General features: G+C 33.5%; 1 protein-coding gene across 2 annotated transcripts in view; it reads right to left on the reverse strand.

Moving 5' to 3' along the window:
- Positions 1 to 28,000, reverse strand: part of FSTL5 (follistatin like 5) — a 763,963-nt gene that overhangs the window by 244,979 nt on the left and 490,984 nt on the right. For both annotated transcript variants that reach the window (XM_059174403.1, XM_059174392.1), the window contains exon 7: positions 23,261 to 23,427. In XM_059174403.1, the coding sequence (XP_059030386.1) occupies positions 23,261 to 23,427 (167 nt within the window). The remainder of the gene's footprint in view (positions 1 to 23,260; positions 23,428 to 28,000) is intronic.

Raw genomic sequence — 28,000 nt, forward strand, 5'->3', positions numbered from 1 at the left:
CCATTCCAATGTAGTTTTATGCACTGTCAAGCAAGCACCAAATCTGGTTCTTAATTCTGGCTTTACTTCTAGCCCCCTTTGTATGATTTTGGTTAAATCAGTGTCTTAGCCTCAGTTTCTCATACATTAATTGGGGAGCACCTTTCCTTACTGAATTTGAATATCATGATTGGATATCCTGATTGAATGAAACAATTTACTATAATTTTTTTTAGCACTGTGTCTATCATGTGATAGGCACTCCAAAAATGTTGATTTCCCTAACGTGTTTTTATTTTACTGATTGGATTTGAAAATCTATAATCTCTATGTCTTGAATTATGGAGAATATTTTAGTTTTAGGAAATTGTTGCAAAAACACAACGAATTGAACTTAAAATATCAATAGGCCCTGATGAGTCTAAAGGATTTCTTACGGTGGAAATGTCACACTCCAATCAGAAACATGATCACAATTATAAAAACTGCTTAAAGGAAACACACAATTGGCAGCTCCAGTTTTTAAATTATGCTTAAAGAAAAATTACTATATAAAACATAATTTCAAAGTATAATCATTTTACTTCCTCAGATTAACCAAAGATGAATGACAGCCATATTACTTTTAATGTGCCAAGTGATGCCAAAAAGGACATTGGAAATCACTTTAGTCCATTAGGGGTAACATTAAATCCCAATGAAATCTAAGTTTTAATTTTATAATGCATCTCAATCTGAAACCTTCATTTCTAATTAGTAATTTATTCCTTTGAACTTCCTATCAGGTTAGCTGTGCCAATCTTAAGCCCTCGATTACAATTTGTCACTTACTCATTTCAGATGTCAAGATTCAGACTACTAATGGACAGCCATGTTATCCTGCTACCTGGATGTACCAAAAAATAAAAAAATAAAAAATAAATAAAAAGTCACTGGTCTCAAGGACCAATAAAGCTCTGTATCTTATTGATTGCTTAGTATATCCAACTCAATAGTATTTATTGGGAACTTCCAATGAAGGTATCACTTTGGTTATTGTATGGTACACAATATTTTAACTGAGAAGCACTGTCAATAAGCAAAAACCTTGGAATATAGTGAGGGAGCTAAGGCAACATATATATAATATGTGTTAGACAAAGTAGATATTAATGAATCATTAGTAAAATCTAAGTTTGTTTTATTTCTATTTCTATAGATCAGTAATTCTTTAGGGTACATCCAGGTAGCAAAAGCCTATGGAGGTCTAACATAGGTCTCACACAAGGAATTCCTTCCTCCTTTCATCATTTTCAAGTGGCTTATTAGACTACCATCTACATCTCTACTCCAGCTCCGTTTTCTATCTCAAGTTGTAGCAAGCATTTCCAAACATATTTTATTAGTAAGGAATAGTAAAATTACAAGATATTATAGGAAATCATTATATAGGTAACTTACAAAAAATGTTTTTGATGAGGAGAGCAATCTTAAGTAGAAGAAAATCGATTTTTTTTTTTTTTCAAGCTAAGGTATAAGTTTTGGGTTGCCCAAGTTATTGAGGAGTCTGTTTCCTGGTCAGAAATCAATGTATGATCTTTCAGGTCTGACCACAGGCAGTAGCAAAGATTCTGCCTGGCAGACCTTGCAAGGGAAAGCTGTCTTTCCCACACCAGACTTGGAGCACAGCCCGGGCACTGCCATCTCTATAGAAAATTACAGTCAAAAACTTGGCCAGCCATGCTCTTATCTATATTACTAGTCCCAAGCACCTCCATTAGGTACCTGCATCAGGAACCTCTCTCAGAAGCACCTCTGACAGGCACCTCTGCTGAGACCTCTTTTTGGGGAAAAGGGTGGGGCAGGGACTGGAAGATATTTTTTCTACTCTGGATTCAGTATTTAGTACTTTGTCACTCCTAGCCCTTAACTATCCCTCCCCTCCTCTACCCAAGTCCATAAAACTACAGGATCCTTTTGTTCAGCTTCTCTTGGGAGTGAGGCAATTACTTCATTTTGGCTAGCAATTCACCATGTATGCACTGATCCATTTGACCCTTGACTGGTGTCACATCATGGAGAAAAATAGAACAGTGAGACACTTGGCATTTTATTTAATTTAGGCTCTTGCTTATATTTTTACCCTAAGCCACTAAAGACTTGCATGTTACTGTCATTTTTGCTTGTTCTGTCAACCAGTTTCTATGACACCTAGCAGCTGAGGAAGCTCCAGCTCAACTCAGCCCTTGAAGTTATCTACCTTCTTTGAGCCTTTCTTGTCATAACACTGGGATATTGATACCTTTCTCACTATAAGTATGAGAGATGAAATAAGTAGATTTCTTAAGATAAAACTGAAACTCAATTAAAGCAATCTCGAAACCATAACTGTAACTGGAAACTTGAAGGATCTCCAAGACAGCAAGTAACAGTGATTGAACGTATGAATCATTTTACACTTGGTTAAATTTTTATAAATATGAACAATAAATCTTGTGTCTTCAAACTACATGTTTTCTATTTTTTAAGATTTTATTTATTTGACAGACACAGTGAGAGAGGGAACACAAGCAGGGGGAGTGGGAGAGGGGAAGGCAGGCTTCCTGTTAAGCAGAGAGGCCGATGAAGGCTCGATTCCAGGATCCTGGGATCATGACCTGAGCTGAATGAAGGCAGACACATAATGACTGAGCCACCCAGGCGCCCCTACACATGTTTTCTAGAGGACATCCTATAGAACATCTTCTAGAGGATGACTTCAAAGTTAACATAAGTGTGTGTATGTGTGTGTGTGTATATTCTTTTTTAAATTTTTTTTAGAGGACAGTAGATTCAAGGAAACATTGTTGCAATGGTATATTCAGAGATAGGTGTGTACTGGTTCAAAATCTTGAAAACTGGTATCATTCAGAGGTTAATAAGATTTATTTTCAAAGTAAATTACGTTATATATATACCATATTTTAATTCCAACAAGAAACCAACTCACAAGAGTCTTCTATTTTTACCAATGGTACTAGGTACTATATAGTATTAATAGTACTACACAATAGTTACTAGGACCCAAGCTTTTGAGTCCTATTTTGTTTCTGCTTGTTCCCTGATTTGTTGACACAACATAGCTTCTTGTGTATTTGTGAAAGAGACAGACCTTCACTTGTAACCTGTACCTGTTATATTAATAGGAATTTGACACAAAATGTCATCTTGTCTTTCCCAAACATTTCTGTAACATATTTGCTCAATAACACACAAATAAGCAAAACTTAAGCAAATGAATTCCTTACAGGCCAAATTGATATTATCAGATAGATCCAGGCATTTTTCAGTATTGATTTAGAGTCAAGAAAATTTAATTCCCCACTATTATCTTCTACTAAGAATCACTATGGCAATGGAGCTGGTTGATGCTAAATTTCCTGTATATTATTTGTCCATATCTGCCTTCATAAAATGTCCTTCTAACTGAAGTTACTGCATGCTATTTAGAATTATTCTGTTCCTCTTAATTCTTTAAGGCCAAAGTGTGAACTTCCCCATCAATATTTTGGTCCACAATTCATAATTTTTTCTTCTATCAATCATAGAATGACCCACATGTGACCCACAACAGTAATTTGATACTTGGTGCTTTGTTGTTTTATTTATTTAATGACATGAGTATTATTCAAAGTACCTGATAGCCTTTTTAGGATTACACAATTACCACAGTGTTTTGACTAGACAACTTCAATAATAAAAAAAGTTTATATTAATTATTCATTTAAGAAGTATAGTTTCAAATCAAACTTCTACCTGAATAAACTTGGTAATTAAAGCAAATTGTATAAGAGATTTCAGCATATTATTTAAGTGGGAACTTAGGCATTTCCTTTTAAATTTCAATTTATTCTTGATTTATTGTATCTTAATTTCTCTCATTTAAAGCTACTTCCAATTTAGAAATATATTGAATTTTTAGTTGGCTCATATAAGATTTATTTTAGTGTGAGACAAGGTCAACTTCAACTGCAACAAAACAATGCATTTTAACTGATTGCCAATCCACTGCACAAAGGTAACTTTTTTTTATATATGTTTTTTTAGAGGACAGTAGATTCAAGGAAACATAGTTGCAATGGTATATTCAGAGATAGGTGTGTACTGTTTCAAAATCTTGAAAACTGGTATCATTTAGAGGTTAGTAAGATTTATTTTCAAAGTAAATTACATGACCAGTTATATCTTTCTGTTAATGTAATTGTATTCTTTTGGGTATTCTTCACCAGATTATAACTTGCATATTCCACTATGTTTGTGTCAAGAAAAACACATTACATGTAATATTAAGAGACTGAAATAAAAAGAACATTTTCTTGACAATTAATTTTGTGTTTTTCATTTAGAAGGTGAATATTACATTGTCTTATGAAATATTCATTGGTGTTATATATACTTCTAACTTATTCAAATGTTGATTTTTTGGTTCTTTGTTTAATAAAATATTCAGATATAATAGGATAAAATTTTATTAGCGAATGAACAAGGGAATTTTAGTGAGGACAAAAGGAATGAATGGAGTAAATGTTCCTGTGAAGGAAGGAAAACTAATCTTATTAAATTTTTACTACCTATCTTATGTTAATTTAAAGATATATGTTTCATTTAATAGAATTTTTCACAAATCTATAAGGTAAGTTGCTGGAAGATCTTTTATTTTCTTTACAAATAAAAAAGTTGTGACTTAGTGAGATTTCATGCCTTGCCAACATTCAATTACCAAGGAACTGACAGAGCAGTAATTTCAGTGTTTCATGGGTGCATCTCTCTTTTGGGCCAAGGATTATGTTAAAGTTTCTAATGTTTCAACACAGCAAAGGCAATTAAATTCTTTCCACCCACCCCACAAAGAAGAAAAAATAAATGTTGTTTCCAATGCAGAATTTTATCACTGAATAGCATAAATAATAGCTCCTTCTTTTATTCAGCTAACTTGCTGGAAATGAATAGCACATTTTACCAAAATATCATGCTGGAGTCTATAGGAACTGTAGATGCTTAGAGCTTAAAACACTGTTGAATTATAACTTTAAAAGAGTTAAAACACAATTCCAAAAAACATATAAAATTAACAGAAAACAAAGATATTTTTTATCTCATTAATGAGGGAACAAGAAAGATGGTAAACACAGCTTAAAGTCCATTGGAACAGAAGATATTTATATCATTTAAGGCATGCTAATGTAAGTTTGTGAAGTTTAACACAAAGTGGTTAATAATTATTTTGGAGTTATCTTTTCCATAGAACAGAAATCATTTGCATTCACATGCATATTCATAGGGTCTGTGACCTAATAAGTAGTTAATGGACAAATTACAACCCTAGAGAATTGAGTAATCTTTAGGTGGAAGTATTAGCCCATATGTCAAGATGGTCTTGGAAGATATGTCATTATTACATATCTTTGTAACACACATAGTCCCAAGCAATTGACTCTAGACCATCAGGCAGATGCCCCCCCCCCTTGTTTACCCTAACCCAAAATATGAAACAACATCATAACATCTTGCAATCAGGGTTAGCCCAGTTTGTTTCACTCTAAAAATTATATTGCCCTTGTTCACCTCATACACTGAAGATTGTCTTTATTTTTGCTGCCAGTTTTTCTTACCATAAATTAAAATAACTCTTAAATCTATAAACTCAAGGATCATAGACCATATAATATGTCCCCTGCTATTAATTCATATATCTTTGTTAACTTTGTAAACATTCATTGGTAAGTTATCAAAGGATCACATTCCAGCTAAATAGTTAGACTTACTTATGCCATAGTGGAATAGAAATGAATAAAATAAGGGATGAATTAATATTTATCTTTGGGACAATAGCTAGTTAATTATTTTTAGACAAAAATTATAGAATCACAATGCATTTTCCCCCTTAAAAGGAGGTCTTATAAATCACAATAATGTCAGCATAAATATATTTGAACATTGGTTATATAAATTTAAGAATGTTTACTGGAGTTATCTATTATAAATATAATTTATTTTCAGTAGGAAAACAGTAATATAGAAGCATTGCCAATTAACATGCTTCACTAATATAACTGATTTCACATACCTCTATATCAAGTTCCTTCAATGAACAAAAGTTTTTTTTAAGTGTTCTTTATTAGTAGTGTTTTTGTCTTATTTTAATAATGTATACAGTTAGAAATAAAATATATGATAAAATCCCAACTTCTGCCAAAATCCTGCTAATAGAAATGAAATAACAAATCCTTGTAGGAACAACAAAATTGGATTTTACAACTTTTTTTCTTTTTGGCTAATTACTTCTAATAACCTTAAATTTCCCTCTCTAAAACGTAGAGTACTCAGAATGATAATGTCAATAGCATATATGAATACTGTTACAAGACAGAGATATCGATGATACTATTTCTTTTTATTTTATTTTATTTTTTATTTTTTTAATTTTTTATTTTTTATGAACATATATTTTTATCCCCAGGGGCACGTGCACCCGAATGTTTATAGCAGCAATGTCCACAATAGCCAAACTATCGATGATACTATTTCTTTACATTAAACTGTAACTTTTGCTTCTTGCACAAAAGGGGAAAGAAAAATAAAATAAGAATTAACAATTAATGTTAAAGTGATGAGTTGCCTTTCTATATTAAACAATCTTCACCTATTATGCCTTAAATTATATAAGAAGATTTTTATTTTGAACCTTATGATTGATGGTGGCTGTGAAGCAATTCTACCATAGAATTCCCCATCAGTTTTTTTTTTAAATAAACTAGGTAGCAATATATAGCTCTTACAAGCTGGACATTATATAAAAGGTTAAGAAGAAGTTAACTATAATTAGAAGGCAATGAAAAGTCTACTGCGAAATGAATGGTATGTATTTTAGGAGATCTGTAAGATCAACTGGCATTAGTTATATATCCTTCAAATGGCACTTGCTAGTCTCCTTTGATATGAAACTGAAAAGTTGCTTAAAATTTTATAGATGTATTATTTGTTTAAATTTTGGTTCTATCTGTAAATATGGACCAAGGTGACTGAAGAAAACCAAAATTATCATTGAAATTCTTCAGTTAAAAATCAATTTAAACATCATCTTGGTTATGAGTATAAATATGTTTCTCTTGTGTTGAGAAGTTAATATATTATATATTTTTAAATGATACATTTTAATACTTGGTAAATATTAAGTATCTATCCATCATCATCACTGTGTTATATGTTGTTAAGTATAAATGTAAACCTCTATAATCAAATGCAAAAACCTGATTTTATTTAATATATTTAAATCCTTTATCAATATATTAATAATTTGAAGCCCTTTATTAATCTATTATCTTTGCTAACTCTTATACGTAACTCCATTAACTATACCATGCTATCTGAAGCCTGCTGTACTCTTTTTTTTTTCATTTATTTATTTTCAGCATAACAGTATCATTATTTTTTCACCACACCCAGTGCTCCATACAATCCGTGCCCTCTATAATACCCACCACCTGGTACTCTTATTCGAAATACCTGTCTGTCACTCCTTCACCTAGTTCTTAACTCCACTGCAAGTCTAGTGTATTCTTAGAAGTCTTCTGTGACTCTGCAACTTAAATTTGACTTCCCTTTACTATTCTTTATATATTTGCAGATAGATTAAACAAATATATGTATAGATGGCCTCCAACTTACTATTTTGCAACTTCACCATGGTGTGAAAGCAATATACATCTTGTAAACACTGTACTTCAAATTTTAATTTTGATGTTCTCCTGGGCTAGCACTGTGCCATTCTAATATTCCCTGGTGATATGGGGCAGCAGCGGTGAGCCACAGCTCCAAGTCAAACATGCAACCATAAGGACAAACAACCCATACACTTAAAATCATTCTGCACACATACAGTAATTTATTTTTCACTTTCAGTAAATTACATGGGCTGTTCACCACTTCATTATCAAATAGGCTTTATGTAAGATGAGTATGCCTAACTGTAGGCACCTGTAAGTGTTTAGAGTGAATTTACAGTAGGTTGGGCAAAGCTATGATATTCAGTAGGTTAGTTAAATGTATTTTCCACTTAAGATAATTTCAATTTACATTGGTTTTATTGGATGTAACCTCACCATAAGTTGTGGAAGATCTGCATTTATGAAACTTTCACACTGCATTATTAAATATAATGTAGTTGTGTTCTTTTTTGATTCCTTCTATCTGTGAGATTTTCAAACTGGAATGATGTCTCTTATAGGTATACCCTCAGCATTTAACTGATTGGCTGGAAAAGTGTACTAGTTAAAGCAATATTTGTTTAATCCATGAAGATTAAACAATGACCAAATATGTGTTGCCTCTCATCTTTTTCTTCCCCCCTTATTGCATATCATATGAGATTAAATTGAAACCATAGTAAAAAATCAATATGCTTAATGAGAACTGTTATTAAAGAAATGGAATCCAGATATTGTTGAGCTGTGTTAGACTTAAATGATGGCCAATAAATATCAGTTGATTGATAATCCTGCATGTGGCTATAGTAAGTAAATAAAATCTCTAACAAGATGTTGAATATAAAAAAGTCTACAAATAACCTCAACAATTACTCATTGTTGAGGTTATTTGTAGACTTTTTAGTCTACAAATTTGTAGACAATTTACAAATTTTTAGACAAATATCACTATGTCATTTGTTATTTGCACATTTAAATTGTATTATCTCGTAGGTGTCAGTACAAGGCTATAACATCATAATCCAAAGCTGAATATGTAAATGTCCCTGAGCTCAGAGTTTCTAGAGAAGAACAGCAAGGATGTTAATAGCTCTATTATGAAGCAACAAGTATGGTAATTGTGAGACAAAGAACTTAAAAAAAAAAAAGAATTTAGCCATAAAAAGCATTTATCTATTTGTAAAGAATGCACTGGACTTAGATAAATTAAAAAAGACAAAGGAAGATCTTCCAGTAGAGAGTAGAATGTGTTTGAGAATGGTAATAATAACACAACTTAGTCAGAAAACAGCTAGTGTTTGGAGGGGTTGTAGGAAAGAATGAATATGTATGAATAGTACCAATAATTAATAAAGAAATAGGCTTTCCAGAATAAGTTAAATAATTTGAAACTTCTTTTTCTCATGAAAGCTACAAGCAGCCATTAGAGGATTTTAAAGAGGAATGCACAATGGCCAAATATAAATTTTATGGGGCTTTGTCTGCCTTTAATAGGAAGTGCAGGTTTTAAATGGAGGGGCAATCTTAGTAGTAAAGGATCAGTTAGAAGGTGAGACATGGTAAGGGCTTAAACTAAGGCAGCCATGGTGGAAATGAGATGACAGAAGAGATTTAAGATAAATAAAAAAGTTAAATTCACAAGGTTTTGTAGATTAGATCTGAGGGGCAAATTGAGAGAGACCTTGACCAGGACTCAGTTTTCTGACTATATTGAAATGGAATAGGAAACACTGCAAATGTTGCAGGTTTGGGGATGAAGATAATTGGTCTGGATTTTGATTTGGGAAACAAAGGAGAAAGAAGAATTACATTTCCTTACTACTTACAGCCCACTGACAAGTCCTTGAAACAGACAGGTTGACGTTGCTCTAGGAACTTAGCTGCCTCGATTTTAATACTTTGACAAGAGCAAAAGACAATCCTAGCCCAACCCCCATAATCCTATAAATCTAACATATAAAAATTCTTTTGGAAACTTCCTTTATGGGTTTGGCTTTGTTTTGTTTTGTTTTGTTTTACTATTTTTACTCCAAAGATACATGTTGGCAATCATCCTTCAAGCATATGACCCTACTAATATACATCTGGAGGGTCTCATGACCATGGTTTTAATAGACAGTAATAAATGATATTTCCTCAACAATAACTAGCCCCATCAAGGTCCTGGAAACCTTGTTTCCAAAATAATATTCAAGCAGCAAGCTAATAGGCAATGTTTATGATCATGTGCAAATTCACCAATTTAACAGCTATATAGGTTATAGGTGGAAAATGAATGCATGTTGGATGTTTGATATTTCTGGAAGAAATCCAAAATCTTTAGCCATGCCAAAGCTCCTTGCTTTCTTTGGCTTAGAAGATTTTGAATCATAAATATTCTCAAATTCCCCTTGGATTTTAAGAGTCAACAATGGCCTCAGGCTTATATTAAAAATAAATTAGTGATAAAAATTACATGGTGAATGATGTATTATATTACAAATATTAAATGTCTACATTTTCAGTTAAGGGGAAAAAAGAAATGGATTGTTTATAGTCTAAAGAAGAAAAAAGTCGATAACTTCCTTTTTAATAACTGGTGTTGATGTTATTTTCCATATTAAAATAGAACACTATAAGTTTCTAAAAAGTTGAAATGAAATCTTGCTAACTAAATTGTTTTTATTGGTGACATATAACTTGGGTTCTGTTATCAATGAATAGCCTAAAGGGTAAAAATGCTCCTTTTCTATAAATGAGAATTTTAAAATTCATAGATTTAAGGGAAAAAGTTATATCTTCACACTGCTGTATTAAAACTGAGTAACAGAGTCAGATATCTCTACTACTAAAATAATTTTCAGTCTTTGGGAATGAAGTATGACTTGGGGATTTGATTTTTAAATTTGAAGTTCAGTACTTATTCTGAAACATGTTTTTAAGCAGAATAAGGTATAGTAGTTTATATTAAGCATTTAATGACTTTAAAAATCCAGACATATTAAAATAAAACTAATAATAAAAATTTTATTAACATTTTAATTTTTATAAAATTTATTGATTATGCTGTGATATGCTATCTCTCAGTGTTAGTTTTGCCAGCTACATACATACTAGGAAATCAAACATTGAAAAAAAACAAACAAAAAACAAACAAAAACTAATGTGCAAACTGCCACACCTACAATTGGATTCTGGTTTGAATTAAAGTGATTATTTCAACTGATTGAGTGCCTGTGAGTAACTTAAACCATGTTTCAAGAGAACACTTTGCTTTAAATGGATGTTAGCTGTACATGGTGAGAATTGTTTCAAATAGGAAACAGGGAAAGAACGATCTTAAAAATGATCAGAAAAACTGATGAACCAGTGAACTCTACCTCTGAAACTAATAATACACTATATGTTAATTGATTGAATTTAAATAATTTTTTTAAAAAGAATGAGCCAAAAAAAAAAAAATCTGACTGAATAATCAAAATAAATAAATAAATAGATAAACAAAATAGTAAAATATTTAAGGAGCAGCCTATTAGTACAAAATACACAATCAAAGAAATTAGTTGAGGACTGATGAAACTACCAAAGGAGCAGAGGTGGTGTGAAGAACTGCTCAGATTTGAATTTAGATGATAATCATATTTAATCAATGCTGAAAAACAAACAAACAAACAAAAAACCCCAAAACAAACAAACAGACAAAAACAGACTATAAAGACAAAAGCAGAACATCTTCTATCTTCTTAGATGCCATGGATAGAGAAATAGAAATTGATGTCCTGTTCCACCTTTGTAACTGAAGGCTGAGCAGTACATCTGGCTAAACAGTGGTATTTACCAGTCTCCCTAGCACAGTTATTATAGTTATTGCTCATCAGTGACCCATAAACAGTTGCAGGACTTCCAGGAATAAATTCCTTTATCTTCTACCTGCTTTGTACTTCTGTGGACACGGACTGTAGAATGATGACATATATATATCATGACACATATAGATTGGTGGCTGGAGCTCCAATAGCCTGCTTGATCCTGAGATGACCTTAAAGATGAAAGCTATCCTCTTGGAATACCAGAAAAGAAGATAGAAGATTGAGATCCAGATGCTTCATGGAGCAATCATGTGAGCTATGGAAAGTACATTTTATGAAAGAATAAACTCCTTTGAGTTTAATCTACAATTTTCCTTAGCCTCTTCTCACTGTGAGGTACAATTACTAACAGGTTAGAAGGACGTAAAGGAAACAAAAATCACAGAACAAATGTTAAGATGGAAAAAAATAAGGAATCTACAAAGCCAATGTATTAAATTCACATGAATTTTTAACAGTTCCAATTTTTAATCTCAGTGATGTAATCCACAGGATCATTTGTAAGAAAATGGTTTCATGCAGTATTTAAGCCAATTTGACTTTCATGTAAAGAGAATGCCAGACATAGTAAATAAAATGCAGCTCCTAATTAAAGTTGAATTTCAGACAGATAAGAATGATTCTTGTATGAAGTATATCCTATGCAATATTCTGTACCTACTTATAATGAAAAATATTTATCATATATCTGAAATCTAAATGTATCTCTGAGTGCTGCATTTTATCTAGCAAGTCTAACTTTAAAGTTGTGAAAGACATGATAATATAAATTACATCACACTATTTCAAAATAATATTTTCCTAGGGCTTTACATTTGTTATTAAGCATGATGACATATTGAATCAAGCTACTGATAGTAATAAGACAAATAACTTATATTTTATGTTCAACCTAGTATGCGCCATTGAGTTTTATGACAATCCCTTCTTTTATAGATGAAAGGACTGTAACTTAAATTGGTTCAATCAATTCATGGCAAAACTAGGAATGGCAATAATAAATGGCAAAACTACGAATCTAGTTTTGGAATCTAAAAACCAGCTAAAGAGAAGGTCAACAGGGAGTCATGTTCTAAACCTCATAGCTCCTCATCTGCATCCCCTGGTCATAGCTCATCAAACCAGGATTAGGACTCAAGCTCAATCATTTGTGATTTATATGCCACATCCCATCCAAATCAAAGTAAACCAATTATCTATTGCAGGAAAGAGGACTGAGGCAATCAGGACAGAGACAGGCAGAAAGAGGACTGAGGACACATATATGAGGGAAAATATATGAAAATATAGTAGCTGAGTGAATTTAATGGCCTATCTTTAGAGCAAAATTAATACAAGATTGCTAATAGGAAGTTAAGTCAGCATGATTCCTAAAACTGCATTGAAAAGAGAAAAAAAAAAATCCCGTTTCAGGGACTATAATCAGAATAAATTTGGTGGAGGCATTTCCTGTTAGTTCCCAAACTCTCTTACTACCATATGCATCCTAACATTGAATTTCTGTTGTTTCAGGTAGGCTGAGTGTTTCTGTGCTGTTGAAACCTACATTAGAAAGAAGAGGAAAATGAGGAAGAGTTGGGAAGAGGACAAGAAAGAAAAGAAAGCAAAGAACCTAGTTTAACTGAAGATTTAAACTATGACTCATAATGTTACCAGTTTTAAACTGCTTTATCTCATTAGCTCTCATGCAAAAATGAGTTCATTCTACTGTTATCCTCAGTTTACAGGTAAGGAATCTGGGAATAAGCAGGTTAAGTACCTTGAGGACACAACACTCCCAAGAGACCAAATATTAATTGGATCCAGACAGTCTGAACCCCCAGCCCATTTTGTAAACCACTATGTCACTGCCTCTCATAGTTCAGGAATGTTCTTTAATTCATTTGGCACAAAACAGAAGACAGGTCAAATGAAAGACCCCTAACAATAAATGAATATCAATCAGTCCCACACATAATAGCGGAGAATATAAAATCTATTAGTAATGTATAGGGGCCAGAATTACTTGGGATACATTTTGCAAAGGGTAGTAGAAAATGACAGACCATCTCACCTCTGTGCAGTGGCAAAGCTCAAGAACTGGAGTCAATCATGCCATATAAACATTCCAACTGTAACACTTATTTATTCAACAACCTTTGGAAAAAAGTATTTTAGCATAAATCCCCACATATGCAAATGAGGCTAAGCTTCCCTGCTGCAAAAAAAAAAAAAAAAAAGAGTTTCCCTGCTTCATGGAGTTGTCTTTAGGGCTGGTAAGATAATGAAGTTGTGGGGAGGAGTTAAGATGGCAGAGAAGTAGCAGGCTGAGACTACTTCAGCTAGCCGGAGATCAGCTAGAGAGCTTATCTAAAGATTGCAAACACCTGAAAATCCATCGGCAGATTGAAGAGAAGAAGAACAGCAATTCTGGAAACAGAAAAACAACCACTTTCTGAAACGTAGGACTGGCAGAGAAGTGAATCCAAAGCGACGGGAAGATAGACCCCGGGGGGAGGAGCCGGCTCCCAGCAAGCGGCGGAGCAACGGCGCACAAAATCAGGACTTTTAAAAGTCTGTTCCCCTGAGGGACATCGCTCCAGAGGCTAAACCGGGGCGAAGCCCACGCGGGGTCAGCGTGGCCTCAGGTTCCGCAGGGTCACAGAAGGATCGGGGTGTCTGAGTGTCGCAGAGCTTGCGGGTATTGGAATGGGAAAGCCGGCTACAGAGACAGAGCCGACAGTAAGCTCACAGCTCGGTGTTACCTTGAACCGGTCGCAGGCTTAGTGAGCTCGGTGTGTGGCCGGAGGTCAGGCAGACGCTGTTGTCTAAGGGCGCACTGAGGAGTGGGGCCCTGGGCTCTCGGCTCCTCCGGGCCGGAGACCAGGAGGCCGCCATTTGTATTCCTGTCCTCCAGAACTCTATGGAAAGCGCTCAGGGAACAAAAGCTCCTGAAAGCAAACCCGAGCGGATTACTCACACCGGCCCCTGCTAAGGGCGGTGCAATTTTGCGTGGGGCAAAGACACTTGAGAATCACTACAACAGGCCCCTCCCTCAGAAGATCAACAAAAAATCCAGCCGAGACCAAGTTCACCTAGCAAGGAGTGCGGTTTCAATACCAAGGAGAGCAGCAGAATTCCAGAGGAGGAGAAAGCAAAGCACAGAACTCAAGGCTTTTTCCCAGTGATTTTTTTTAGTCTTGCAGTTAATTTAATTTTTTTCTTTTACATTTTTTGTTTTTTTTCTCGCCTGCTGGTAAAATTTTTTTTTAACTTTTACCTTTTTCTTTTTAACGTTTATTATCTAGTTTATCTAATATATATATTTTTTCTTTTTTATATTTTTCTTCTTTGTTTTCTTTTTTTAATTCCTTTCTTTTCTTTTTTATTCTTTTTTCTTTTTTTTTTCTTTCTTCCTTTTTTAACCTCTTTTTATACCCTTTCTCCCCCCTCACGATTTGGGATCTCTTCTAATTTGGTTAAAGCATATTTTCCTGGCGTTGTTGCCACACTTTTAGTATTTTACTTGCCCCTTCATATACTCTTATCTGGACAAAATGACAAGACGGAAAAATTCAACACAAAAAAAAGAACAAGAGGCAGTACCGAAGGCTAGGGACCTAATCAATACAGACATTGGTAATATGTCAGAACTAGAGTTCAGAATGACAATTCTCAAGGTTCTAGCCGGGCTCGAAAAAGGCATGGAAGATATTAGAGAAACCCTCTCGAGAGATATAAAAGCCCTTTCTGGAGAAATAAAAGAACTAAAATCTAACCAAGTTGAAATCAAAAAAGCTATTAATGAGGTGCAATAAAAAATGGAGGCTCTCACTGCTAGGATAAATGAGGCAGAAGAAAGAAATAGTGATATAGAAGACCAAATGACAGAGAATAAAGAAGCTGAGCAAAAGAGGGACAAACAGCTACTGGACCACAAGGGGAGAATTCGAGAGATAAGTGACACCATAAGACAAAACAACATTAGAATAATTGGGATTCCAGAAGAAGAAAGAGAGAGGGGAGCAGAAGGTATATTGGAGAGAATTATTGGGGAGAATTTCCCCAATATGGCAAAGGGAACGAGCATCAAAATTCAGGAGGTTCAGAGAACACCCCTCAAAATCAATAAGAATAGGCCCACACCCCGTCACCTAATAGTAAAATTTACAAGTCTCAGTGACAAAGAGAAAATCCTGAAAACAGCCCGGGAAAATAAGTCTGTAACATACAATGGTAAAAATATAAGATTGGCAGCTGACTTATCCACAGAGACCTGGCAGGCCAGAAAGAGCTGGCATGATATTTTCAGAGCACTAAACGAGAAAACATGCAGCCAAGAATACTATATCCAGCTAGGCTATCATTGAAAATAGAAGGAGAGATTAAAAGCTTCCAGAACAAACAAAAACTGAAAGAATTTGCAAACACCAAAGCAGCTGTACAGGAAGTATTGAAAGGGGTCCTCTAAGCAAAGAGAGAGCCTACAAGCGGTAGATCAGAAAGGAACAGAGACCATATACAGTAACAGTCACCTTACAGGCAATACCATGGCACTAAATTCATATCTCTCAATAGTTACCCTGAATGTTAATGGGTTAAATGCCCCTGTCAAAAGACACAGGGTATCAGAATGGATAAAAAAACAAAACCCATCTATATGTTGCCTCCAAGAAACTCATTTTAAGCCTGAAGACACCTCCAGATTTAAAGTGAGGGGGTGGAAAAGAATTTACCATGCTAATGGACATCAGAAGAAAGCAGGAGTGGCAATCCTTATATCAGATCAATTAGATCTTAAGCCAAAGACTATAATAAGAGATGAGGAAGGACACTATATCATACTCAAAGGGTATGTCCAACAAGAAGATTTAACAATTTTAAATATCTATGCCCCCAACATGGGAGCAGCCAACTCTATAAACCAATTAATAACAAAATCAAAGAAAAACATAAACAATAATTCAATAATAGTTGGGGATTTTAACACTCCCCTCACTGAAATGGACAGATCATCCAAGCAAAAGATCAGCAAGGAAATAAAGGCCTTTAACAACACACTGGTTCTGATGGACATCACAGATATATTCAGAACATTTAATCCCAAAGCAACAGAATACACATTCTTCTCTAGTGCACATGGAACATTCTCCAGAATAGATCACATCCTCGGTCCTAAATCAGGACTCAACCGGTATCAAAAGATTGGGATCATTCCCTGCATATTTTCAGACCACAATACTCTAAAGCTAGAACTCAACAACAAAAGGAAGTTTGAAAAGAACCCAAATACATGGGACTAAACAGCATCCTTCTAACGAATGAATGGGTCAACCGGGAAATTAAAGAAGAATTGAAAAAAATCATGGAAACAAATGATAATGAAAATACAACGGTTCAAAATCTGAGGGACACAATAAAGGCAGTCCTGAGAGGAAAATATATAGCAGTACAAGCCTTTCTCAAGAAAAAAGAAAGGTCTCAGGTACACAACCTAACCCTACACCTAAAGGAGCTGGAGAAAGAACAAGAAAGAAACCCTAAGCCCAGCAGGAGAAGAGAAATCATAAAGATCAGAGCAGAAATCAATGAAATAGAAACCAAAAAAACAATAGAACAAATCAACGAAACTAGGAGCTGGTTCTTTGAAATAATTAATAAACTTGATAAACCCCTGGCCCGACTTATCAAAAAGAACAGAGAAAGGACCCAAATAAATAAAATCATGAATGAAAGAGGAGAGATCACAACTAACACCAAAGAAATACAAACTATTATAAGAACATACTATGAGCAACTCTACGCCAATAAATTTGACAATCTGGAAGAAATGGATGCATTCCTAGAAACATATAAACTACCACAACTGAACCAGGAAGAAATAGAAAGCCTGAACAGACCTATAACCAGTAAGGAGATTGAAACAGTCCTTAAAAATCTACAAACAAAAACCCAGGGCCAGACTGCTTCCCGGGGGAATTCTACCAAACATTTAAAGAAGAACTAATTCCTATTTTCCTGAAACTATTCCAAAAAATATAAATGGAAGGAAAACTTCCAAACTCATTTTATGAGGCCAGCATCACCTTGATCCCCAAAACAGACAAGGATCCCATCAAAAAAGAGAGCTATAGACCAATATCCTTGATGAACACAGATGTGAATATACTCAACAAAATACTAGTCAATAGGATTCAACAGTACATTAAAAGGATTATTCACCATGACCAAGTGGGATTTATTCCAGGGCTGCAAGGTTGGTTCAACATCTGCAAATCAGTCAATGTGATACAACACATCAATAAAAGAAAGAACAAGTACCATATGATACTCTCAATAGATGCTGAAAAAGCATTTGACAAAGTTCCCCATCCCTTCCTGATCAAAACTCTTCAAATTGTAGGGATAGAAGGCACATACCTCAATATCATCAAAGCCATCTATGAAAAACCCACCGCAAATATCATTCTCAATGGAGAAAAACTGAAAGCTTTTCCACTAAGGTCAGGAACACGGCAGGGATGTCCATTATCACCACTGCTATTCAACATAGTACTAGAGGTCCTAGCCTCAGCAATCAGACAACAAAAGGAAATTAAAGGCATCCAAATCGGCAAAGAAGAAGTCAAATTATCACTCTTCGCAGATGATATGATACTATATGTGGAAAACCCAAAAGACTCAACTCCAAAACTGCTAGAACTTATACAGGTATTTAGTAACGTGTCAGGATATAAAATCAATGCACAGAAATCAGTTGCATTTCTCTACACCAAAAGCAAGGGAGAAGAAAGAGAAATTAAGGAGTCCATCCCATTTACATTTGCACCCAAAACCATAAGATACCTAGGAATAAACCTAACCAAATAGGCATAGAATCTATACTCAGAAAACTATAAAGTACTCATGAAAGAAATTGAGGAAGACACAAAGAAATGGAAAAATGTTCTATGCTCCTGGATTGGAAGAATAAATATTGTGAAAATGTCTAAGCTACCTAAAGCAATCTACACATTTAATGCAATTCCTATCAAAGTACCATCCATCTTTTTCAAAGAAATGGAACAAGTAATTCTAACATTTATATGGAACCAGAAAAGACCTCGAATAGCCAAAGGGATATTGAAAAAGAAAGCCAAAGTTGGTGGCATCACAATTCTGAACTTCAAGCTCTATTACAAAGCTGTCATCATCAAAACAGCATGGTACTGGCACAAAAACAGACCCATAGATCAATGGAACAGAATAGAGAGCCCAGAAATAGACCCTCAACTCTACAGTCAACTAATCTTTGACAAAGCAGGAAAGACTGACCAATGGAAAAAAGACAGCCTCTTCAATAAATGGTGCTGGGAAAATTGGACAGCCACATGCCGAAAAATGAAATTGGACCATTTCCTTACACCACACACAAAAATAGACTCAAAATGAATGTAGGACCTCAATGTGATAAAGGAATCCATCAAAATCCTTGAGGAGAACACAGGCAGCAACCTCTTCGACCTCAGCCACAGCAACATCTTCCTAGGAACAACGCCAAAGGCAAGGGAAGCAAGGGCAAAAATGAACTATTGGGATTTCATCAAGATCAAAAGCTTTTGCACAGCAAAGGAAAAAGTTAACAAAATCAAAAGACAACTGACAGAATGGGAGAAGACATTTGCAAACGACATATCAGACAAAGGACTAGTGTCTAGAATCTATAAAGAACTTAGCAAACTCAACACCCAAAGAACAAATAATCCAATCAAGAAATGGGCAGAGGACATGAACAGACATTTCTGCAAAGAAGACATCCAGATGGCCAACAGATACATGAAAAAGTGCTCCATATCACTCGGCATCAGGGAAATACAAATCAAAACCACAATGAGATATCACCTCACACCAGTAAGAATGGCTAAAATCAACAAGTCAGGAAATGACAGATGCTGGCGAGGAAGCGGAGAAAGGGAAACCCTCCTACAATGCTGGTGGGAATGCAAGCTGGTGCAGCCACTCTGGAAAACAGCATGGAGGTTCCTCAAAATGTTGAAAATAGAACTGCCCTATGACACAGCAATTGCACTATTGGGTATTTACCCTAAAGAAACAAACGTAGTGATCCAAAGGGGCACATGCCCCCGAATGTTTATAGCAGCAATGTCCACAATAGCCAAACTATGGAAAGAACCTATATGTCCATCAACAGATGAATGGATCAAGAATATGTGGTATATATACACAATGGAATACTATGCAGCCATCAAAAGAAATGAAATCTTGCCATTTGTGACAACGTGGATGGAACTAGAGCATATCATGCTTAGCGAAATAAGTCAAGGAGAGAAAGACAACTATCATATGATCTCCCTGATATGAGGAAGTGGTCATGCAACATGGGGGCTTAAGTGGGTAGGAGAAGAATCAATGAAACAAGATGGGATTGGGAGGGAGACAAACCATAAGTGACTCTTAATCTCACAAAACAAACTGAGGGTTGCTGGGTGGGAGGGTGTTTGGGTGAAGGGGGTGGCATTATGGACATTGGGGAGGGTATGTGCTTTGGTGAGTGCTGTGAAGTGTGTAAACCTGTTGATTCACAGACCTGTACCCCTCGGGATAAAAATATATGTTTATAAAAAATAAATTTAACAAAAATAATGAAGTTGTGACAAGGAGAATTAATATGAATCTATCTTACTAAATATATAAAATTATATTTGTAATACATGGAAGAAAGATTAACAATGTATTCACTGGATTCTTTTACACTTAAGAATGGAAATAAATAGATATAAAAAAGGAGGGATAATCATGCTTTTAAAAAATAAATCTATATTATCTTAATCTTTTATAATAAGAAAGTATTTGTATATTTCCTAGGTAAATATATGTTAAATCCTACTAATATATATTAAAGAATCAAGAAGATATTAAAAATTGTCATCCATTTCCTTTGACATCTAAACACTTATAATTTTAACTTTACATAATTTAATGGGAATTAAACCCACTCTTGTGAGAACAAATATATACTAATTGAGCATAAAACTGACTCATATCTGGAAATTTTGAATGTCCTTTTTGTTTATGAACAAAAAATGTATTTTATAATAGTAAGGTCATCTAAAATGTATATGTAATATATATATATATATATATATATATATATATAATGATGAAATATACATTTTAAGAAGATATGATTATAGATGTTTCTTAACATATTAAACACATAAAATTATTTAGACAACATTCCTAGATGCAAACACTAGAACCCATTCTAGCTAGTTTTAAGCATGAAGATTATTTAATGAATATATTAGGGAGATCATAGGATATCCAGAACTGAGTGTCATCCTTAGGAAATGAGATGCCAGGAAAAAAGCACAAGCCACTTGCTGAAACCCATGAAGATCCAACTGAAGCTGAACACTGACCAACTCCAGAACATTTATCACTGATGTCCTTGTAAGTAGGATCTACTGCCACAGCTCTCATGAGGAGGGATGGATGGGTGGAGTGAATTCTGTAAAGCATTTGTGATTCCCTGTTCTTTCTTACAAAATGAACTGCTGAGCAGTGTCTTTGTTAATGCCTTATTCACATATCTGCTCCCTAATAGCAAAGAAGTCTAATTAAGTAAGACTTCAGTTTCTAGCTTGGAAAAGCAAAGAACCAAAGCCCTGCCAAAATATTTGAAGGTTGTTCGAAAGATGTTAAGTAATTAGATAACACATCCAATGTCCACTAGAGACAATATCAACTCTTTCTCTTTCTATATATATATATGCACACACACACACACACACACACATAAACTATATAATAAATATTTTATAACAAATATATAGTATATATATATAGTATATATATATATATGGTAGGCTATCTAATAGTTTATTATATTTATTACAGTTCTATGTATAAAAATTATATAGTTTGTTAACTGTAATAAACTATAAATTCTATACACAGATGGATCACTATAAATAGATAATTCACATGGTGAAGTCCTTATTTTAAAAGCAGGAGCAAGAACAAAACAAAATATAATGTAATATTTTGTAACTTTTATTTCACCCTTTAGTTATATTGGTAAATGTATTTAAATGAAAACACTAGTAGTATATAGGAAAATTACATAACTATCCCTTTCAAAGATATCCCTGCAGTTTCATTTGGAATGCTATAAGTTATATGTATACTATAGGTTAAGAATGCTTGTCTGATTTATTTCAATATGCCTTGTAATGAAAATGAAACTTTCTAAATCTTAAAAATGTTTTTAAAATTCTCAAAATTTATCTTCTATATTAAATGTAACCAAAATAACTTTATCCAATATAAGTCAATTTATTGATGCCAGAATTTATCTAGTGCTTACATATATTTTAGACACCAAACTTATTTACAATCATTTTCTTAGAAATTTCAATTTCCTAGAACAGTCAGAAGTTAGGAAGGAAACAAAATAACTTACAAGATACAGACACAAAAGTATGCTCATGTTTACAATTTTTCCACAGATTATTCATAACATACCCTTCCTTACTGAAACAATTCAAATGAGCTTATTTTGAGGTATTCAAACCAGAGCACCATAGAATACATGGGCCTCTGGATATAACAGTGGAAAACTTGATAGTAGGAATGAAGGTAGAAAATAAAAGATAAAATGTAGACATAACAACATATAAGCATATCAGTGTCTCTCAAAGATTGTTGAATACTGCTGAGATTATAGCTATTCTAATGCACAGTATCTTAGTATCATAGGAATTAAGTATTAATCTCCATATACTTTCTGAAGAAATTTCACAGATGTAAACAAATTTAGAAAAAAATATTAAATAAAAAAATTACAGTTGGAAATCTTCTGTTTTGAATCATTTGAGGACATTAAACAAGAAGATTTAGTAAGGTAGTATACATAGGAGTGACTCTTAGACCTGTGGTTTGGAGTTTCTGTATGAAGCAACAAAGAATGAGCAAAAGGTTATGGTTTTCTTGAGCAATAATAAAAAATAACTAAAATTTACATGCATAGAGATCATAAAATCCCCAAAATCACTAAGACAAAGGATTGCCCTATGTAATTCCATGGGCATCCCATAACACTGACTTTTTAACTTCTTTTCATCATCTAGGAGGATGTACACTTTTTAACCCTCACTTGGAACACATAGCATGGAAGGAACAGATGAATACCCTGTTTCTGTTTCATTTTCAAAGCTGTACCCTTTCAAATTGAGTTTAAGATTCTGAGTCTCTAGGTGTGAACCTCAGTGGAGAAATTTATACAATTTTATTCTAGAAAATAAACCATTTATTCCTTGATTAATGTTTATTATTTCTAATACACTATGAAGTATCTGAAGCAAAAACTGCCCTTACCCAATCTAACACCTCACAAGCTTTAGGCTATTGCTCAACCATAATAGCAAATACAAAAAGATTAATTGTTGATAACTTAGAAATTCTTACCATCAGAAAGAATTGGTTTAAGTTGATATAATCTCACTAATACAGTGCTCCATAACCTGCTCACCACATCTACTCACATGATTTGGGTAATTTCAAATGATCCATGGTGCACCTCCCAGTCAGTAGTGTGGAAATGAAAATGTTCCAATAGCCCTCTTCTACTCTATGTCCAATATTCATTAAGCTCTTCAGACTTCACAAAGTCTAAAGTATACTGCGTGAAATATGCAAATTTTAAAGCAACATCTATTTAGTACTCACATTGATGTCTTCCAAATCTAAATTATTTAGAATAATATTGTTCCTTTTCCAGATGATGGGGGGTCTCAGTGCCCCCTGAATGGCACAGCTCAAAACAGCACTCTGTCCCACAGTTGTCGCTGTAATGCTTAGTTTCTGATCCTCAGGCAGACTCAACTGGATAACCTCTGTAAAGATAAAGTGTCAGTAATGTTGATGAGCATGTAGTTTTATAAGGTTAATTAGTACAAAGTTTTTGAATACTAGTAATTAAGGCTTTTAGTTTGAATAAAATGGAAAAAAGCTTGTGATGAAATGAAAAAAAGGAATAAATTGTTTCCAATAAAAGGTCAGAATGACATTTCAATTTAATTGATTGACAAGCATCCTCATGAGGCAAAGAACTATTAAACATAAAATGAGTATCAGAAGTAGAGTTATAATAAGCCTGGCAGATTGCGCCCAAAAGAGAGATAAATTATTTAACTGCCAAATTGACATGTAGTGTGACATCGGCATTGAAATAAAAATGATGTTGTTTATTCACTGATAGATTTATATTGTAGGTGAGGTGAGATCATTGCTGGCTGGCTTCAGAGAACACTAGCATAGTTGAATGGGTAAAATGTATCATTATGCTGGGAAACATAAATTTACTCTAAAGGGATAAGATTTATTTGGGAAGTTGACGAAGGAAAAACTGAAGTTCACCAACCAAACAGCAATTAAGTGAAATTCTGTCAGCTGCCTTTATCAGTCAGTGTTGGTATAGTACAGTTGCTTCCTAATCCTTAAATTTTAAAGTCAAGTATAATATTTTTAACTATTCAACACATTTCTCCTAACAATTATGCCAAACCAGAAAATATAATATGAAATCTGGATCTGGCTTTCCTTTTCTGTTTTCAGACAATCTTTACCGATTATGGGAATTAACAAGTCTGTCATTGTGCATTTTCATGAGAGATGACTGGATAACCCTACAAGTTTTCACCCATGTCTCATCAGCTGACATTCACAGACACTAACTAAATTTCTACCCTGAGTTTTGCATTTTGACTTTGCTCAGTCTTGGTCAGGTTAAAATATCACAAATTAATATTCTGAAATGAACTTTCCATGGTGGTAGTGGGGGAGAGACAATGATTGTCTTCTATTTGTTGTGATTGATGATATGTTTCATGGGGGCATTGAGTACAGGAAAGTGGTGGCTTTTAATTTGCAATAGATACATATCAGTTGCAATCTTTGCTGTGCCCTGCCCCCACAAACCCCTCTCCTTTCCTTTCACATTTCTATCTTCTTTCTCTCTCTTTCTGAATCCTATGTCCTCTTGAGAAGAAAGATGAATGCCAATCAAATACATTTTATAGAATGTAACTATTCAATAAACAGTAACGTTATTTTTTGGTACCATCATAAATTGTCAAGTCAAAAATAGCATACACTTTTGTATTGAAAGACGAGGATTGAACATACAATCCCCCCACAACCATATGGTAAGCATTAACATTAAATGATCTCTGTTGTCATAAGCCCTGTCTTCCACACCATTAGTTAATGAATATAAATGAAACAAATTGACTTTTACTTGTTGTAGAAGATCTAGTGCCTAAATCTAAAAGTCTTAATGACTTAAGGAAAAGCTTTTTGTGTTGTTAAAGAAGTGGGTGGGCTTGCCTTTGAAACTGGAAACCCTATGAGCCAGACTCAGCCCAAGTTTATTCTTTTTGTCAGGACATCACTTTTAGAAATGATACAAATGGGTAACAAGGACCTTGCTCAGTCATTTGTATTGGCACCCTGATGTTCCTTAATGATATTTATCAATATTCATATTTTATTTCAATGTTTCTTGAGCAAAAAGAACACAAGCAATATGCTTAATCTTCTTTTCTTTAGTACTCATACTCTTTTTTTTTCTTTCTTTCTATAAAACCACTAAAATATATTTGGCCAATTAGGCATAGTAAATATTTGAAATTTGCAGAAACAGTGTTTCTTTAGGTCTTTTTTTTCCCTTAAGATTGTATTTATTTATTTGAGAGAGAGAATGAGGAAGTAGGGGCAGAGGGAAAGGGAGAGAGAAAATCTCAAGCAGACTCCATGATAAAGATGGACCCGAACATGGGGTTCAATCACATAACCCTGAGATCATGACCTGATCTAAAGTCAAAGGTTGGATGCTTAACCAACTGAGCCACCAAGGTGTCCCTAGGTCTTTTTTATTTTAATATTACAAACCTATAGAAAAAGGGAGAATTACAAAAGTAATAATATCATGTAGACTATTATAAGGATTATCAATAATTTTCTATTAACATTTCTGAATTCCAACTTCTGGCTTATAAAATCATGTAAGAAATAATGGGACATCTGGTTCTAAAATCAGCATGTTAGCATTGGCTATTCTGACATTTAGAAATACAATTGCTACTAAGTCATCTTGGAATCTCTTCACTAACCTCCTGTATCTGGTATTAGAGCTCAGTCCATTGAACTTAGTTGTGCTTTACTAGTGACACACTAATAATGCTAATTAGATAATATGAACATGTTAGAGTAAATGTGGAGATTTGGCATAACAATGTGAGACATCTTTCTAAAATGTAATTTTTTTGAGAGGATGCATACTGAGAAATAATTACTATTCACCCAGGGCATATTATCTTGCACAGTATAAAACTTTTTCTTTAATTTGGAGATTACATTTTTTGAAATTGTTTAAAAAACTACCTCAGTAATATGTATTCTTAAATAATGATGTGTATTTTGAAAACTCTAGAATTTTTTCCTGCATATTTCATGCAACATATATTTCTCCTCTTCCCTGACATATCATATAAGACTACATGCACAAAGCCAATTATGTTCACTTGCTACTTCTCAAAATTAAGTGTTTTTTTCCTTAAGTAAATGCAGCAGCAAGATGTCTTTTACCTACAAAATTGTCATGCTTATCTTTACTAGTCTTCCTGATAGTTATTAACAAGGAAAGATTTAAGCACACACATTCACTAATATTAAACACTTTTATTCCTACATTCTAACTTTAATCAAACATGCTTTAATGGTGGAGAAAGTACACATAAAGCATATCAGATTTATATTTTATAACAAAATGGTGATTATGCCTAGAAACACATTAACAACCTAAAACAAAATCTACAAATCAATTCATAAGCCAACTTAAGATTTATTTTAAGTGATATTAGTATAGGTTGGTTGTCTCTGAGTGTTTGTGTATATTTAATGTTCACAGTTATCACTTTAGAAATGAGTTTCCAGGAAAAATATTGAAAATTTAATTTCTTATCAATTAGCATTAATATATATTTTCATGGATATACATTAATGATAGCATATTTCATTCTATAACATTCTATCTACATCTTATGCTACTTATGTACCGAAAATTGCTTTGCAGAAAATAAGATGTACCGTTTTAGGACCCTCTTCCATCCTTTCAGGTCGAATGATAACACACATATGAAAAGTTTTCTTTAAGTAAAATCATCTATTACATGATATCAAGAGTTAGTTGATGTCTTGAACAAAGATAAAGGCATAAAAATACATAGGCTAGGTATAACAGATGGTACTAAGTTTTTTTGAAACACTTCAGTACTTCTTTTGACTTATAAGCTTTGTGTCCTATTGGACAACCTTTTAGTATCCAAGGAAATAAATCAGAGCTCTAGCTGTCGTGTTTCCTCTAATCTCATGTTATGAAGACTACTAATGCCATCTCTAGATCTGCTTTTTCTTTTGATTACTTGGGAAAGAGAAGAGGCAAATAAAAGTGTGGAACAATTTTTGCACTTTTTTCATTTTCATAACTTGCCTTAGAGGAATATTAAGACATTGCTTTCAAAGTAATGAAAATTGTTTAGTCTCTTCCAGCAGAACCCAAAGCTAGAAAGACAAATACAGTTGAATCCAACTTCAACCACAGCAGGTAAGTATTTATGAAGGATTTATTCTAATAGCAACTGGGTGATAGAAATAGAAATAGGAACATGGGTAAAAATAGTATGTGTTCTAAAAAAGTACAAAAAAGGAATAAAATAATATGAATATTTGTGAAACACCAATTAAAAACAAGATGATTGTAGTAATTTGATTAAATTCATTTAAAATCATCAGAAAAATTTAATTTATCATAAACAAGATTCTGTTCTTTTGAAATTCCTAAGTACCTATTTATGTTAAATATTTGAATACTAGTTTTAATCTTATTGCCCTAATTACACATAACTATTATTATAGGAATGAAATATGGAAGAAATTTTATCAATAACATTTTCAAATTACATGTATTTTTCCCTTCTCTACTCCATTAAAAATAATCACTAATTAAAAACAGATAAAATACTTAAGTCAGAAATGTATCACACACACAAAAAAGATGAAAATCCTAAGTGGAATTATTGATTACTCTCATAATGAAACCACACTTATTCAATGATATACCCCTTAAAATAATTTGAAAATTCTGATGGTATCTTTTGTCAAGAAATATGTGATTTCAAAATAAATATTATTTTTTACTTAATTTAGACATATCAAGATATATACTAATTTACTGTGATCAAATGTCTAGAATTGCTTATCAATTCTAAATATCTAGAATTGCTTATCTTATATGCTTATATCAGAATGTGTGTTGCAAAAATAAAACAAAAATTTAAAAAGATATCTAGAAACGTTCCTTTGATAGCAATGGATTGGGTAATTTGGACTAACTCTGCAACTGAAGAA

Source organism: Mustela lutreola, chromosome 1 (assembly GCF_030435805.1).
Source record: "Mustela lutreola isolate mMusLut2 chromosome 1, mMusLut2.pri, whole genome shotgun sequence".
Lineage (NCBI taxonomy): Eukaryota > Metazoa > Chordata > Mammalia > Carnivora > Mustelidae > Mustela > Mustela lutreola.